General features: G+C 45.3%; 1 protein-coding gene across 1 annotated transcript in view; it reads right to left on the bottom strand.

Moving 5' to 3' along the window:
• Nucleotides 1-14093, bottom strand: part of TMEFF1 (transmembrane protein with EGF like and two follistatin like domains 1) — a 224807-nt gene extending 210714 nt beyond the window's left edge. Inside the window, exon 1 of the mRNA XM_073332493.1 lies at nt 13480-14093. Coding sequence (XP_073188594.1) covers nt 13480-13720 — 241 coding nt within the window. The 5' untranslated portion in view covers nt 13721-14093. The remainder of the gene's footprint in view (nt 1-13479) is intronic.
• Between the last annotated feature and the right edge of the window lie 4200 nt (nt 14094-18293).

Below are 18293 nucleotides of genomic sequence, written 5' to 3'. Positions count from 1 at the left end.
GAAAGTGGAAACTCCATAAGATTTGTCTTGCAGAGTTTTCAGAATACTTTAGAACAGAGAATCTGGAGGACAGACCCCTCTGTATGGAGACACTACGCTTCTCTGTCAGTGCATCTACACATGGAGTCCTCTCTTACTCTTATCCTTTCTAAGCATTCACTGCTGCTAACCCATGTCCTAGAAATAATAATTTATGTAGCACAACCATCCCTGTCTCTCCCAGGGGTTTGGGGAAGGAGGTATCCAGTCAGGACTTAGGCTAATTAGCATAATCGTAAACATTCAGTTAGGCCCAAATTTTCAAGAGCCTTCACTAATTTTGGATGTCCCAGTTTTTGGGACTCAATTTGAGTCATGTTGGATCTGACTTGCTAAGTACTCACAACTCCAGTTAGGGCCGGTGCAAGGATGTTTCGCACCCTAGGCGAAACTTCCTCCTTGCACCTGCTGCGAGCCTTGAGGCAGCTCCCCATCCCCCGCCCCCCCCCCCCGAGGTGTCCCCCCTGCGGCAGTGCCCCGCCGCCGCCCCCCCACTCCTCTCCCTCAGCCCAGGGAGCCATGCGGCAACTCCCCACTGCCCCCTCCCTCTCCTTGGCCCAGGGAGCCGTGCAGCAACTCACCGCTGCTCCCTCCCCTCAGCCCGGGAAGCCATGCGGCAGCTTCCCACCGCCTCCTCCCTCCTTCCCCTCAGTCCGGGGAGCTGTGCGGCATCTCCCCGCCGCCCCCTCCCTCCCCTCGGCCTGGGGAACCATGCGGCAGCTCCCAGCTGCCCCCTTGGCCCAGGGAGCCATGTGGCAGCTCCCCGCCGCCCCCTCCCTCCCTCTCCTCGGCCCAGGGAGCCATGCAGCAGCTCCCCATCCCAGCTCACCTCTGCTCCACCTACTCCCTGAGCACGTGGCCGCTGCTCCACTTCTCCCGCCTCCCAGGCTTGCGGCACCAATCAGCTGTTTGGCGCTGCAAGCCTGGGAGGGAGAGAAGCAGAGCAGGGCGGTGTGCTCAGGGGAGGAGGTGGAGCAGAGGTGAGCTGGGGGAGGGAGCGATTCCACTGCGTGGCGCTGCCCCCCCACCCCGTTACTTGCTGCAGGCGGCCCTCCCCACGCCCCCCTGCCCCAGCTCACCTCTGCTCCACTGCCTCCCTGGAGCATGCTTTTGGCCGCCCCCAACCACTTGGCGCCCTAGGCGACCACCTAGTTCGCCTAGTGGTTGCACCGGCCCTGACTCCAAAGCAGGAAGTTGAGACAGCAGCTGCAGCCAGCAAGCTCTCTCCATCCTGAGTCCTGTCGTGTCCCCACCCTGCTCTATATGGAGAAGGGGTAAGCGGTGGGCAAGAGCAGGAGGGAGGGGGACACCCTGACATTAGCCCCTCTTACGTCATCTCCCCCAGCAATCAGGAGGCTCCTGGGAGCAGCTCCAAGGCAGAGGGCAGGAGCAGCACATGGTGGGGGAGGGGAGGGACAGCTGAACTGCCGGCAATTGATAACCTGCTGGGCGGCTGCTGCACAGGGAACTTAGGGGAGTGGGGAGCTGATAAGGAGGCTGCCAGCCCACCCTGGTTCCAAGCCCCCACCAGCTGGCTCCAACGGGCTGCTCTTCCTGCAAGCAGTGGACAAAGCAGGCGGCTGCCAAACAACGTTCTAAGGGAGCATTGCGCAACTTTAAACGAGCATGTTCCCTAATTGATCAGCAATGTAACAACAAAACAATGTTAACCAGGATGACTTTAAGTGAGGAGTTACTGTACTAAAAATACCCATGCCTAAAAGATAGTCTTAGCTATGATACCTCTGGTCTCTTCTTCAGTTCTGCATAGAAGAAGGCTGTATGAACTTCATCGGGAAAAGGTCTGGGTGCTGCATGATGCCATGTCTAGGACATAAAAACCAAAGCTCCTAGAACAGTGGTGGGCAACCTGTGGCCCATCAGGATAATCCGCTGGAGGGCTGCCAAACCATTTGTTTACATTTGCATGGCTGCCTGCAGCTCCCAGTGGCCGCATTTCACCGTTCCCGGCTAATGGGGGCTGCGGGAATCTGACTAGTCCACTCCATTCACAAATGTGCTGTTCGGTCACTATATGTTTGAATACTTCAGCTGCATCCACTGCAGGTTTCCCACCAGCAACTTGGAATAACATCTCCCCCTGCCAATCGGGCACCACAAGAATAGTTACATCTTCCAAAATGTGAAAGGTCTGAAATGACAGAAAAAACAGTAAGGGAACCATATGCACCATCCCTCCCCCCTGGCCATATAGCAATTAGTTATGAATTTTTTATGGAACAGAAAAAAGGTTATTTTAAACTTACCATTGCCTCTGCACTTCTGTAACTGCAATTAACAACACTATGTCCGGAGACAGTATGAAGACTGAAGCATCCCCTTACACGGTGCTTAATTTGTAATGAAAGAGGTTCCGGGGCTCAAGCAATTAGGTGCCGGGGTTCAAGCCATTTTTTCACTTTCATAACTGATGTGCCAAGCTCAGAGGTGCCGGGGCTATGAACTGCCAAGCCTAGAGGTGCCGGGGCTCAGCTCTGGCACAAGTTAAGCACTGCCCTGACAATATGTGTTGGTTCACTTTAGAAATGTTACAATTTTTGTCCTTGAGATTCCACAATAATTAATTCTGTGCTCCCCCACTGAACAGCTTCAGACAATAATCCCCTGTTTCTTGTCTATCTCAGGCTCTTCAACTAATACTGCCTGCTGTTCTGCAGGAACTCAATGAGCCATCATGCATGGTTCCAAACAGAAGCGTTTCTGTGATGAATTTATAGTCAAGATCAGAAGGCCCAGTACCAGAAGCAAAGCAACAAAAGACTGGAACAATGGCATGCTGACAGGCAAGAGGAAAGGCTGAGGCTTGCTGCCAGGTGGAGGACAGGGTTTCAGCGAGGGAGCAAGCACTTGCAAAGCAGTTCCTGAAAAAGGAACTGTGGCTGAGGAAGGAGGATAGAGGTCAACAGAGAGAACTACTTCAGTAATTCCTGTCCATGATGGCTGCAAGAGCACCGTCTCCTGCTGCATCCCCCACACCATGGCACGATCACCATGCAACATACCTTCACTCCAGCAGTGGCTTGGACAACTGGCACATGCATTCAGAACTCATGAGCAGCTGGGCATGGCAACAACACCCCATGTACCCTTCCTTCTTCAAGCCCTCTCCACTGGACACCTCCCACTTCTCCTCTGCCCCCAAGTGAGGGGGAAATGTGGAAAGGAGGGAAAGGAGAACGTGGGGACAGCGGACATGCATCAGCAAGGGGATTTTGTCAGGTATTCACTATTTCCCGCTCTTTTTTTGTTTGGGTGATTTTGAAATGGGAGCTAGCCTGCCCAACACTGTGAGTGCTGTACTATTTTAAGACATGTTTGCAAATGAAATGTGTTATGTTTTCAAGAACATTTATTGCTATCACTGCATCATATCAGACAATCATGATTTGAGATAATAAAACTAAAAGCATGGTCAGGAGCAATTAAATATTAGTAAGCAAATAGTATTCCTCTGTTTAGTTAGGTATAGCAATTCACATTTCAATAAATTCCATCTGTAAACCTGGGTTGCCCCTCCCACATTCACATCCATTATTCATTATGTTATTCACACTTACACTGCAATCAAGCTCACACCCCTCCCAAGCAGTGCCTCCCCCCAAAAAAAATTAATGAGCCACTTTCCCCCACAAGCACATTTATACTGGTACTATTCCTCCTCTTCCATTGGACCATGCAAGTCCATAATGTGAGAACACAAAGCATCCCTTACTTTTGCTACCCAAGTGCAACCAGCTCCTGCAGCAGTAGCTGCCCTTTCTGGCTGAGGGTACTGATCCAGCATCCCCTCACTGTCATAGGTCCATTCAGGGGGAAATGGCTCATCTCTAGTGTTGGCGGGCTGTTCAAACTTCCTGTAACGTACAGGGCAGGCAGTAAAATTTTCCCAAAGTGATTCATGGTCCTAGGGCTAGCGTGGCCACATTTTGGGTTGCTGCCAGGAACTCTGGGATATCGTTAGTTTGACTTGGGTCTGCCCATTGCAGTGTGGACACCAGAGCGCCAGGTTCAAGCACAGGTTAGAAAAGTCTTTAGATAGGCTTAAAAAACAATGTAGATGAACAAGCCCTGTGTTCCTCAACATGGGTTAGCTGACTCAAGTACCACTAACCCTGGGCTTACATTGCAGTGTAGACATACTCTGTGTGTAAACCAGTTTCCTATTGCATTAAACTAGTAACTTTAAGAACTATAGGACTGTCATGCATCTGACGAAGTGGGTACTGACCCACGAAAGCTTATGCTCCAATACGTCTGTTAGTCTATAAGGTGCCATAGGACTCTTTGCCGCTTTTACAGATCCAGACTAACACAGCTCCCCTGATATAGGACCGTTGATCTAACTAACACGCTACAGAGGTTACTAATAGGAGAGCACGACTTTTCTGTACTTATCAGTTAACTCAAAAAATTAAAAACATATTTAAATTATTTTAAAATAAATCCTGTAAAGATTAGCAGAACACTGACTCCTCACAGCATCACTTTAGAACACAGCATCACAGAAAATTTACAGAACAGAGTGGTGCTATCAATACCCCATTAATTTGGTATCTTAAAGGGAATAAAAACCACCACAACAATGCATGGACAAATGTTTCAGCAACCTCCAGTACTGTTGGTGCTAGCATCCTCTAGCCAGGATGTTCCGGGATATAGCTAAGTAAGCAAGAACTTCCTATTACTAGACCAGCTGCTCAAAGGATGTCACTGATATGCTACTCCCCACTTCAGCAGAAAAATTCTCTTAGCCTGTTTTTTATGTGGAGTTTCTTATATTTTTCTGAAAGAAACAAGGTGGCAAAGGAAGAAAATACTTTTATAAAAGAGCTGCATTATCCACAAATTTCAAACTCTATTGACTTGCAAAAAACAGCACATGTAAATGTGATGGTCTGAACAAATTTACTAAACACCACCAAAATGCCCTGTCTCACGTACTTGAAGAAGTTCCCCAAGACAGAGGCTCTCTCTCAAGATTAGTGTTGCAGAACCCCGCAGGGCATCAGAGCAGCCCCTACAGAAAAGTTCTATAGAGTTAATAGAAGTTATACATTTATATTTATTCCCTATGAGAATTTTTAAACCAATGTACAGATTTTTATAGTAGGAATATTTAATTGTACAGGATTATTTTGATTATTTTCAGTAGCAGCCATAATTTTTTTTATCTTATATAGCACTATTTACATCATTTAATGCATTTATTTAGAGTAATTTATAGAGAACCTTAGTGAATTTTACAGACCTTTTTCCATAAAGGGGTACTCACACCTGCAAAGTGCAGAACAGTCCTCCGCAACCCTTTCTCACCTCATCAGATCTGCAGGGACTGACGAAAGGGCTTCAGCACAATCATAATAAGCCTTATAATAGGGAAAATAATTCTTTTCAACTTTCCTTGTACTCAAAAACAGTTAGACTGTTTTTGTACAAACTTTCCCCAAAAACAAAGGCATGCCTAGAAATGTCAGCTCAGAAGATAAAAGTTACAGAAAGTTATTCTAAACTGAGAACAGGAGATTGACACAATAACCATTTTGCAACCATTGGTATCATGGGCACCACTGCTCTGACCTGTGGAACTGCTCCAAGATCTCATCATGGGGTGGCAATGTCAGCAACGCTACTTGCTGACTGATCAGTGATGGAGCCAGATAATCTGCTTCTGGAGAAAAGGCAAATCTACCTTCCTGTCAGTACTGCATGATTACGTGCTTATTTAATTATATTTATTTTGTATTAAAAACCTGAATAATCATCAATATTATTATCTGAGGGACTTGTAAAAAGCTTTTTAAAAGGCCAAATAAACTGTATTCACTCTTCCCTTTATCCACTATTCTGTCAACTCTGAAAGAAAGCTAACAGATTACAGGCACAATTTATTTATCCTTACATCAACAACAATAAAAATGTTACATTGTTCAATAATAAAGACATTTATTATTCTCTCCTTAATGGGAATTATAACTATGGTATTATATGATACAGAAGTAACATCCTCTTGGCTATAATTTCCATGAGCAAATTTTGCTCCTTTTTATTCTCAAGATGATAACCAACCTGGCCTCCATCCAATCCCTAAAATTAGTTGCTGTTTTTAAGGATATATCTTTGTTAGTAGCACAACTATATATTATTAGCTCCTTCTGAACTCAGATGAATGTTATCTGGTGCTAGAAACATATTACAGTCAAGTTTCTCAGTTTTTTCCATCATCTATGCCTTTTAAAACTTCTATCTCTGTCAGGGCTACATTTTGATAACCTTTGATAAATGGAATAGGAATTTCCCCATCATTCTCAGTAATGAGACCTGATTCAAAATCTTTATTCAAAATCTGAAACGTCTTCCACTCCACTTTAATCATCCCCTAATTATTTTTAAAGGATACAAAAATTTGTCTTAAGAGGATACTTTGGTTCTAAAAATCATATTAAACAAAAACAATATTTATATCTGTTACTGTGATTTTTTTATTTATGTCATTTCCATAATCTTATTTTCCTTATATCTGTATTTGTTTTATTTTATAGCATTCATCACTATAATAGCCAAGTAACCTAAATGACTGAGGATACAGCATTTATTTTAGAAGTTAGATCTACTCCCTCCCTTTAATCCTGTTTATTAGCGAGATTGTGTGTTAAATGTTGATTCCCGGGAACATAGGTAATGCTCTCCTGGATCAGACCACTGGTACACCTAGTCCAGTATATTGTCTCTGAGAAAGTTTGTCTACATAGGCAAAAAAGTGTTCTTCAAGAGAGTTAACTCAATCAACTTAAACTCGATTTTAAAAGTACACCATTTTTTTAACCATGTCAACAGACACAAAGAGGTGAGTACTAGGTCCTGCCACACTGGGCGAAGAGTGTTTTTAAACTACGATAGCTAACGTGTGATCAGTAACATGATTAAAGCTTAGTGTGGACAAGGCATTTTGTACCTTTGTTTCAGATGAATCCTAAAACTACAATTTGGCCTGGGTACACTAGTATATTAAAACTTGAGCTATCGTATTTCAAAAAGCACACTGTAGTGGGGCAGTTGCCCCACTTTGGCAGACAAAAGGTTAATAGCAGAACCCAGCCAATCAAAGAAGGCTTGGAAGCAGCCAATCAGAGCCAGGCTGGGCCCAATATAAAGGCTGCAAAGCAGAGGAGACAGCAGTCTCTCTCTGACAAGCAAGGGAGGAGGACTAGCTTCCAGGGATAGCACCTTAGATAGAGCAGCGCTTGGCAGGTTCAGGGGAGCAGAGGGAAATCTCCAGCTTGATACCTGCCAGGATGAGGCCCCTGAAAGAAAGGGCCAAGAAGGTGCAAGGGCCAAAGGGAAGTGTCCCAGGAAGCACGAGCAGTAGAGGGAAGAGAAGAAGGGCAGGACATGGCTGCCTCCAGAGGGTCCCTGGATTGGGACTCAGAGTAGTGGGTTGGCCTGCACCAGGCCGTGGAGGAGCATGGCCCGATACATACTGTGGCTTGCCTCTGAGGCAAGGGGCTAGACTTAGGAGCTGCAGTTGGCCACGAGGGCAGGTGCAGAGTGAGGATGGCAGATACCTGCAGAAGGGGAGAGAAACAAGTGGGGCACAGCTGGAGGGCTGTGTCCAGAAGAGGATGCCGCAAGCCAGAGAGCAACGCGGGTCTCAGACAGCACAGCTTAGCAAGCAATGGGTGGGACACCACCTGCAGAGGGTGCTCCACAGCTGGACAGAGCTAATTCCTGGAGCAACCAGCAGGAGGTGCCACGGTGGTGGGCCTGCTACCCGTTACACACACCTTTTTGCCTAATGCAGATATACCTCCAGATGCGCAGAGTAAGAAATCCTGCAAGTGGCAGTTATGGGATAAACCACCCCCTAGGAAAGTTTTTTCCTCATCCCCAAGAGTTTGAGGTTGGTTTATGCCCCAAAGTTTAAGGGTCTGTAACCCTACCAAAGCTCTTGTTTATTTTCTTTTTAATACTTACTATTTTAACTCTGGATATTCTTATTACCCACACATAACTGTCAAATCTTTTTGCAGGGAGCAGCCGCCATAAGGCTGGGAGAGGAATAGAATCATGAAGATACACAGTCTCACAGCAGCTAGGAGGCTTTATGGTGGGAAAGGAGAATCAGAAAGATAGAAAGATTCTCCTGCTTTCCAGCAGCCAGAGGAAGTTCTGGTGGCTACTAAGTTTATCAGACAATGTTTAGCCAAAGGTAGATATAAAAGATGAAGCATCCAAACAAGGACAGAAATAGAACTCTGATAGGAATCCCAGCACCCTTCCCATTCCCAGCAGTTGGGGAAAGGCAGGGCTTTTCACTAGTTCATATACCTGTACAGTGCTTATTCAAGCCTCACCTTTTGCACCAGTCTCTGGTGAGTGAGTTTATTCCTCAGGCTAATAGGTGTCTGATAAAGTTTTCAATGTCTGATCTAACAGGTCTTTTATTTTTAGCATCTATAAGTTTCTGTACTTCAATGTTGTCTAATTTCTGCACCTCTGTTTCTTGTGTTTCCCTTCCCTGACCTTAGTTCTTTCCATTGTCCTCTGTTCAGTAGTGCAAGTTCACTATTTTCTTCAATTACAAGTAGATTTATGGTCCAGCCTGAGTTCTCTTTGGTGAGAGTGTTTTTTCCTTTGCTTCAACTCCTAGTTTAATAATCTACCCCAAACTTCACAATTTTCTTTACCAGCTATCTTGTTCCCATATGGTAAACTCATTTGTATTTGTTTTCTTCCACAATAGGTTTATCAATGTTTAACAAGATGTAGTTTAGAATATGATGGAGAGGAGGGGAGCAAGATTCAGATTCTTTCTCTCTCACAGCCCGATCCTTTGTGTAAAACCACTTCAGAGAAAGCTCCCATCGAGGCTGTGGATTTAAAGTATTCTGCTGCCAATTTTGATTCAGCCTCATTCCTGAAATTCCCTGCATCACACGTTCTCAAACCATGAGCCACTTGCTGATGGTCCACAGAGACCTGGCAAGCCATACGGTCTTAGTTATAGCTATAGTGGATGGAGAAGAGCCTGGATGTGGCAATGAGGAGCCAGCCTGGTTGCCTCCACTATGGGCTGCTGCTACATAAGAAGAGGAGTATAGGAAATGGGGGAGGAAGGGGTCCAACCAGCAGGAGCTGCTAAAGGGAAAAGGAACCATAAGCTGCAAATAGGACTAGAGCCATCCATGGAAAGAGAAATTCAGGGGAGAAGAGAATCAGGCAAAGAATGTGCAGAGGAGCACAAGAGAGAAGGTCCTTGTGGCAGAGAAGAAGGGGTGAGAGAAGGACAAATCAAATGGAAGGGGAAAGAGCAAAAGCAGAAGGTGTGCTTAGCTTTTTCAAGAAGACAAAACATAAGTTTCAGTACAGAGTTAAAAATACATCAAAAGCACTTTTCTACTATTTTCCATGTAAGCAATTGCTATAGTGATTAATATTATTTATTATTTATAATAATAGTGCCCAAAGGCTCCAGCTAAGGTCTGGGGCCATGGTGCTTTGTAAAGTGCAATCTCATAGTAAAAGATAGTCCATGGTTCAAGGAGCTTACAGTCTAAGAAGATGAAAGGTGACAGGTAAGGGAGGTGGATACAGCATTCAATCACAATGGTCCAGGATTTTTTTACTTCCCCCAAAGATAGTCAACATACAAAGGGTGGGAAAGAAGGTTAATGTCAAACTAAGGACAACATTCATATACATTATATAAAGGTATTTAATGTGTAAATATAATCAGACACGTTATATGTACTGAATGTACTGACAAATGGATGTTGTATGATCCTGAGTGAGAGGTGAAGGGTTCATGGGATACTCACTCTGTTAAGATGGGATCCACACTATGAAAAAATTTGAGTCAATTCTTCATAGTGTGGAGTGGATCTCATCTTAATAGAGAGTGTCTCATGAAGACTGCCCTTCATCACCGATACCAGCACACAACACTAGTGTTAGTGACAATGACCACTTTTACCCTCACCTCTCTCCATATATTCAACAACTAAAGTAATTCTCCGCTCCTGCTGCTGTGACCATGTCATCCACACACAAGTCTCCTCACTGGCTCCATACTTCTTTCCAGATAAGGTTCAAACTTTTCATCATCACTTGATTGAATCCCCTTCCACCAGCCATGGTTCCTAGTTACTTTACACTTCTAGAACCCTTCTATCCAGTGAAGTTATTCTTATGTAAATATTCATGCTCCCCTACATTTAACAGAAAGGGAATCCTGTATAAGGGAAATTGTCCTTATTTTTTCCTTGGCCTCAGTCAGTCATCAACAACCTACATGAAGGTATAATACCACCCATTTTATATATCAGAAAGTCAAAACCTTGGGCAGAGTACGTGCCCTCTGAGCCACAAAGGAGATATTTGGTCTAATCAAAAAATGGTATGCATGGTTACATAAAGCCAGAATAAGACCCCATATATATAAGTCCAGTAAATACTACTGTAAAGGAGCAGCAAAGTGAACTACTTACTCACAGAAAGTAGTTCAGTGATGATGTGACTATGTTACCACATAACTAAAGACCGTACTGTAATGCAGTGGTTCTCAATCTTTCCAGACTACTGTACCCCTTTCAGGAGCCTGATTTGTCTTGCGTACCCCAAGTTTCACCTCACTTAAAAACTACTTACTTACAAAATCAGACATAAAAATGTAAAAGTGTCACCGCATGCTATTATAGAAAAATTGTTTACTTTCTCATTTTGTGTGTATGAAATTTTAGTTTATACTGACTTTGTTCGTGCTTTTTTATGTAGCCTGCTGTAAAACTAGGCAAATACCTAGATGAGTTGATGTACCCCCTGGAAGACTTCTGCATACCCTTGGATGAGAACCACTGCTGTAATGCTTATGAAGAAAGGAAAGAATTTAGAATGAAGACAAATAAGGTTTCACAAACTACCTTAATTTTGATGTTTCCTAACTTTTGTGTTCTTCACTTTGCAACCCTGCATTCTTTTAATGAGCTTTTGCATGGGCGATGTATTATGGACAATTTCTTGAACAGAATATTCAAGGGGTGAGGAAGGGGAGTTCAGCACTTCACAATAGTTAATTCCAGATATACAGTAGGACTGGCAAAGATTTCACCGGAAGATGCTTTATCTGCTGGTGATAAGACGCTGCAAAAGCAGCATCTGGTCAAAAAGTTTAAGAAACTGCTCCAGAGCAGCGGATAAGGTCTGATGTCAGCATGAGGCTGAGAGAAATAATAATACTAATAATAATAATTAAGAGCCATCCATTCTGTTTCTTCCAAATATAGATAGATACAAAAGCAATCTATACAGTTCTGTAGATTTGAAGAAGAGTTCTCAATGTTTTACCTTAATTTTTGGTTAATAAAGTGGTACCAGATAGTAAATATAATGAAGCTCCACTATGAATGGAGCCATGTCAATTTATGCCAGCGGGGGATCTGGACCATAATATGTAAATATGCAGTAAGCTTATCTTATGCTAGGAGAAGCTTATCCACTAAAAATTAAGAGAATTATGCAGATTTACATAACAGAAACTCACTGCGACAAATTTTCCTCTTAATATTCTCCCATAGTCCCTCACAGTATGGTTAATACAGAAAAATTGAATAGGTTTTTTTTAAATAAAACAATTATTTCATCTTTTAAAGCTATGCTAAAAATCAATGCATGACATGTATACTTATATAGTATTAGAACTACCTCTGCCTGTTTTAACTAGAATTGTATCATTCTGAATAGCTTTGAGACAGCACATAGTTTTCTCTCAGTTTCTGGGTTTAAAAATGCTATTTGGAAGATCGTTTATGTAGAAGAATAATAATATACATGGTTTCCACATTGCCTTAGCAACTTCCTCAAATACTTCACTGAGCATTCATAGTTAACCTCGTTGATTTATGCATATACTGTGGTCTAATGACCCACATGTCTCTGTTGGGTAAGCCACTAATGCTAGTGACACAGTAACCTATTAACCTTCCTTTTAAAATAACCATCACATTTATGCAAACAGAATAAAAAAAGTCAAGCAGGAATAGAAAAGTAGTAGTTTGGTACAACACAGCAACATATTAGATGTCAAGATGAGCTAAAATTAAGAGCAAACAAGCAGTGATGAGATTTATTATATTGCAAAATTATTTTGACATGGTTTGCTAGGTGGTAAATTTGATAGCCAGCATTAGCCAACATTATACAATTTAAATGTCATATACTAAAAGGGAAATTGTTGCTGAAATTATTTCAAAACTGCTATACTGCATAAGGACCCCATTCTAAAAAGTGCAGATAGCCACCTCCAAAGTACAAATTACCTTCAACTCTCATCAAAAACAATGGGAATAGAGGGCACTTAGCACCTCACAGGAAATGCTCATCACCTCGGACAACCACTTTGCAACACTTCTACTAGTGATCATTCTAGTGTAATTAATCTGTGATTTTAAAAGAAGTTCAACACACACAGCTAATTGTAATAAGGAAAAACTAAAATTATTTTATCAAAATATTACTGAGGAAGACAAACATTTTAAAGTATTCAAAACCAATTATAACATTGATATTGCTACTTTCTTCTACTTGTTCAATGTCCCGAAAGAATTATGAAAATAGCGATCCCTTATACTCATAAATCCATCTAAATTGAAAAAGGATTTATATTCTACTTTAAAATGATAGTGCACATATATGTTTGGCATGAGCAGATGTCAGAAAGTATTCCTCTACCGTGGCTCAAATAAGGAACGACCTGGAAATGCTTCTGTGGATACAGTGGAGCATCCACAACAATCATCAGAACAACAATGAATCTACATAGCAACCAGCTGAAGGGGATAAGGGCTCTGTATTTGGACTGTATTTATAAACACAGAGAAGCAGATATAAGAATATTCAGTGTGACTGTTTTAATAGGTTACAGTCACGTGGGCTCCTCTGGGATTTAACCCCCCCCCCCTTTCTTAAACAGGACCGAGGAAGTGGAATAAAAGATTAGAGGTTAAGATGGGGGGGGGGGTGCGATTGACATGCACCTGCCGATGCCCACAACCAACAGACAGAAAGAAATCAAAAGGTCCACACATCACAAACTCCTTTCTTTCTCTAAGGAAGCCCATTTTGTCCGATGGAGGAGAAAATTTCTCCTCCTTTTCAGGTTACCCGCAAATCGCGTCTGGGACCAAGCCCCGGACAGCCTGAACCGGAGCCCGGGCTCTTTGTTTTCAGCAGCACGTAGGGCAGGAGCGAGGAAGTGGCAGCGTGCGGCCCCGTTCCCACCCCGGCTCCACGCTGCCGTGTAAACACGATGGGCACAGGCAGGCCCGCAGTGGGCACAGGCTCGCAGCCCCCAGCCCGGCACGTGCGAGGGGCGGCGTGTGGCCCGGGGCCGCGCCGCGGGGGAGCCGGCCGCTGCCGGGGCATTACCTGAGCAGTTGATGCCTTTCCCCTTGCCGCCGCCCTGGCACTCGCCGCCGGGCAGCAGGTTGGAGGCGCGGCCGGGGGGCAGGGCGGCGAGGGCGAACGCCAGGATCACCGAGGTGAAGCACCACGCCCGGGGGGGGCCCGGCAGCGGCCGGGCGGCGGCCGGGCTCTCCGCCACCATGGCGGGGGGGCAGCGGCAGCGGGATGGTGGCGGCGGCGGCTGGGAGCGGCAGGCCCAGGGCATCAATCGGAGCCGGCGGCAGCGCTGCCCTGCAGGGACCGTCCCTTCTCCGCCGGGCCGGAGCCAGCCCTCAGCATCCCCGCCGGGACCGCCAGAGAGACCCGGCGCCGCCGGCCCGCGCCGCCCCCGCGCGCCTCCCGGCTCCCCCGGCGCGTCCCTGCGCCCCCGGCAGCCGCTGCGCTCCCTCGCCGCGGCCGCTCGCTCCTTTGTGCGCTGCGCCCACCAGCGCCGCTGCCACCGCTCCGGCTACAACAAAGGGAGCGGGGCTGAGGCGGCTGCTGCTGCGGAGGGAGGAGGGGAGGACGCACACGTGATGGCAGCCCCCCCTCCCCCCCCCCCCACAGGGGAGGCGAGGGGACTTCGTCCTCAGGAGCTGGGGCTTGCCCCAGGAACCCGAGCGGGCGCGGTGGCACCTCGCCCGCCCCCGCCCACAGTCGCCGCTCCCGCCCCACGCTGGGCAAAGGGCAGCAGCCGCCCCCGCCCCCAGGGAGGCCACGGTGAGGGGCGGCTGCAGCAGCACCCTTCACCAGTGAGGCCACAAGCTGACGGGGAGCGGCATCCCCCGCTCCCCGCAGGGCGCTGGGCAGCGCGGAGACACCGGGGGCGGAGGAGAGGGGCCCTAGCAGCGGACGCGGCGACAATAGTGCGGGGTGAACTGTGCGCAGCTCTCTCTGTGCTAAATCCCCAGGGCGAGTCCCGCTGTCACCACCCCCGCGGGGCGCTTTGGTGCCCTCTGCAAGGCTGGCCTGCGGGAGGCTGAGGAGGAAGCCCACAGCCCACTGGAATTGTTGCTGATTAACTGGACGCTTTGCTTGTAATTGTTACTGCACCTCAGCCCGGCTCCTGGGACAGGAGCAATTTCCAAATCCCAGTCAGTACAGTAGAGGAAAGTGCGGGGACTACTTGCCCCCTTCTAGTCACTTCACTTCTGGTCACTTCTCTCAAAAGCAGCCTCTCCTGGAGGCACTTGGAGTGAGTGGGACAGAACTGCTCCTTGAAATGAAAGGGACTACTCACCTACATAAAGCTGAGCACGTGTCTGCAGGATGTGGGTTATAGATTGCAATGACAGGATACAGTTATGACAGGATACAGTTCTTACTAGCAAAAAAACCGAGGAGTACTTGTGGCACCTTAGAGACTAACATAAGCTTTCATGGGCTAAAGCCCACTCTGAAACCAGTTCTTACTAGATGGCCCTGAAGGGCAATGTACATTTGCAACAGGATGCATGTTTCTGATATAGAAATAACACAAAAATAACACATGCAACAGAAGATTTTCCTTGGACAAGTCTAAACTATGACATATATTTGGTGCTAGTCCTTGGGAAAAGCAGCCTTCTCTAACCTTCCACATGAGCCATTCATATTGCAGAGCAAGCAGATTCTTCTACCTGCTGCAGAGTGCTTAAGGTGCTCCCCCTAGTGAAACAACAAATTAAATACCTGCAGGCAGGACTAAGGACCTACTCCTGCAACAAGTGGGCACAGAAGTCTGCCATGGAGAGATCCCATTGCAGGATTGGGGCCTTAAAGTGGGTTTAGCCCTCCAGGATGACAGATCTAGCCTAAAACACTCCCCATAAAACTTAAAGAAGGGCTGGCTGCTGATGAAAAGATAGGATCAATTCTGCCGAGGCTGGAACAGCAATTTCCTATTGGCAAATGGAGTGCAGCACTATCTCTATCACATGGTATTCCTAACTTTTTTGCTCCTTTCAGGATATCACTGGCAGGGATGCTATGGAGATGGGGTGGGAACCAAGGAGGTCTTATGTGCATTTCACAATGGAAATAAGTCCCATGGTTTTTATTTTGGTTTGTATTCTATTTTTGAATTCCTGGGGTTGGCAATTCTGCCCTTTGTTTAAACTCGGAGAGCCACATCAGGCTTAGTCAGCGTTTCTCAAATGCGGCCACCGTGGTGGCCACCAGGGGCTTTTCTTGTGGCCACAGCCTCTTGGGCAGTGATGGGGCAGGGGAAAAGCAGTGGACCCTCCCCCAGGGCCGCCAGCAGTGATTGAGCCCTGCCCCGCTCTGGAAACACAAAAGCTGGAGGAACAGACAACAAGTGTGAGTTCCCCACCTTCCCAGGGGTGGTGGGGTCAGGCTTCAGCCCTGGGGTGGCGGGTGGCAGGCTCCAGTCACGGGGCTTCAGGCTCCATTTGCTAGCCGTGCGGTAGCAGGCTCTGGCCTTGAGTTCACCCCTCCATCACCCCTGGCTCCCGTTGCATCCCCCAGTGCCCCATCACCCCTAGCCCCTGCTGCCTCTGTACCCACCTCCCCATCCAGGGCTTACTTTGTCCCCAGGCTTGCCGGGGCTGCGTAAGTCTGTTGTTAAAAGTGATATATATATGTTTGTTAACCAGCAAGTTTTTTAAAAAAGCAACCAGAAAAGCAAAAGAAACAAAAGAAAAAAGACAAGAACATGCAAAGCACCTTATTTATGTTTCTATTCTGTTTAGGTCCAGTAAAGAATAGAGAAGTCTGTACATTTTTTTTTTTTATTACTGAGTTGGTAAAAAAAAACCTACATAAATAAATTACAATGATTTGGACATGTATATGTGCATATGTATTTATTTTTCCTAAAGTTAATTAAGTATTCTAGAAAAAATATCAGCAAGAGTTGGTGGCCACACTCTGAGGCCACCCAAAAATTTGTTGTGAGTAGCTAGCCTTCAGTGGATGATACAATGAAGCCTGATTGGTTTGGCAAATTCAGACTATGCCCTTTGGGTATTGATTCTTCTTCTGCCCTCTGGGGTTTTTTTTGGTTTTTTGTTTTGTTTTGTTTTGTTTTTTTGTTATTGTGGTGGTGGTGGTTAGTTGGTTGGTTTTCTTTTTTAAAAAGAGCTTCCCTGACCATTAAAAGAAGCAGAAGAATTATAAGACTGCATCCGATGAGGTGAGCTGTAGCTCACGAAAGCTTATGCTCAAATAAATTTGTTAGTCTCTAAGGTGCCACAAGTCCTCCTTTTCTTTTTGAGGATACAGACTAACATGGCTGCTACTCTGAAACCTGAAGTGTATAATTATAATTCTTAAACAAGCTGCTCTACCTATACCCATAGTTTGTTGCAAACTAATGGAATTCCACAATAAGAAAATCACAAATATGGAATCACGTTAAACGCTATCAGCATTTGGTAGTGGTAGTCTCTGGTAAATGAACATGACCTTATTTCAATTACTGTCTTTTTTTCCCCCATTTACTGGAAAAATGTTTACATTTCATCTCACCTCCAATTGGTCCTGTGTGAAAGGTGGCATTTATTTAGAGTGCCTAAAATCTTCATCTCTCATAGGGGCCCTGAGCAACAAAGGATAATATTTAAAGGGTCTACTTCTAATGGAGCTACCTTCTCTTTATTGTTATCTCCCTGTATTGGCTGGGTGAGGGAGAACCCACATACTAAAAGAGATGAGGATTATGTGGGTATGGAGAAGAGCAAAGATGCCACTGTGAGGAGTTGAATTTGACAGAGAGCAACCCAAAACATTTTTTTAACTTTTTAGTGAACCAAAAAAGTAAAAAATAACATAAATTGGTTTGGGTTAAACAAAATGTTTTATTTCATTTGGGGGGATGCTTTTTTGAAAATAAAACTGCAGTAAGATTCAAATCAGAAAGGTGTTTCAAATTGAAAACTCAAAATATTTTAAAAAGTATCAAAGCATTACATTTTGATTTTTTCTTTTTTTTCTGCGTTTTCTTTTTTTTCTCCCCAACCCAATTTTTCCTCAACCCAAATTTGCGAATTATTGTGGTCAACCCAAATCTTTGTGTTTTTTTGTTGGAAAAGAGTTTTGTCCAAAATAAGTTGCCCAACTCTACTAGAGAATTGTACTTATGAATCTCAGTTTTTGTTCTGTTAAAATATGTTTCTAGCACTTGTACTTGTGAAGAAAATCTCAGAAACACTAAATAAGTGTAAATTGGAATAGTGTTGTCTTCCTGAGTCTGCAAACAGCCTGAAACAATAGCTCTGAGAGACGCTAACTGCTCTCTTCAGCTCAGTAAGGATGACTCATGTCAACAGTTTCAGGGTTGAGCTTTTTAACAGAAACATCCACCTCATCCTACAACTGTTCTTATCCCACAGTTTCAAGCTGTCTCCAATGCTTCCTCAGGTGCCAAAAACCCCTTCTCAAAATCACCAACCTGAACCCGGACAATTTAGATAATACAATTAAGCATTTTCAATATAAGCGTTTGGAATTTTGAATCTGAGCATCAGGGATGGTATAAATATATTAAGTGTAATTAAGGCTACATTTTACTCACGGGTATTTAGTAAAAGTCATGGACAGGTTATGGGCAGTAAACAAAAATTCATGGCTCGTGACCTGTACATGACTTTTACTATATAATCATAACTAAAACTTGGGCCGGGGGGGGGGGGCTGCAGGTGCACTGGGGAGGGGCAGTCTGGGGAGCACCGTGAGTGCTGGGGGGGGGTCACCCAGGACCCCCGCTGGTGCTGGGGAGGAGGCGGGCGGTGGCCCGGGACCATTGCTGGTGCTGAGGCAGGGGAAGGTTGGCGGGGCTGGCAGGCTCCCTACCTGGCTCC

The sequence above is a fragment of the Lepidochelys kempii genome, chromosome 2 (assembly GCF_965140265.1).
Source record: "Lepidochelys kempii isolate rLepKem1 chromosome 2, rLepKem1.hap2, whole genome shotgun sequence".
Taxonomy (NCBI): Eukaryota; Metazoa; Chordata; order Testudines; family Cheloniidae; genus Lepidochelys; species Lepidochelys kempii.
The sequence above is the reverse complement of the archived record's forward strand: the minus strand, read 5'-3'. Positions and strand labels throughout refer to the sequence as shown.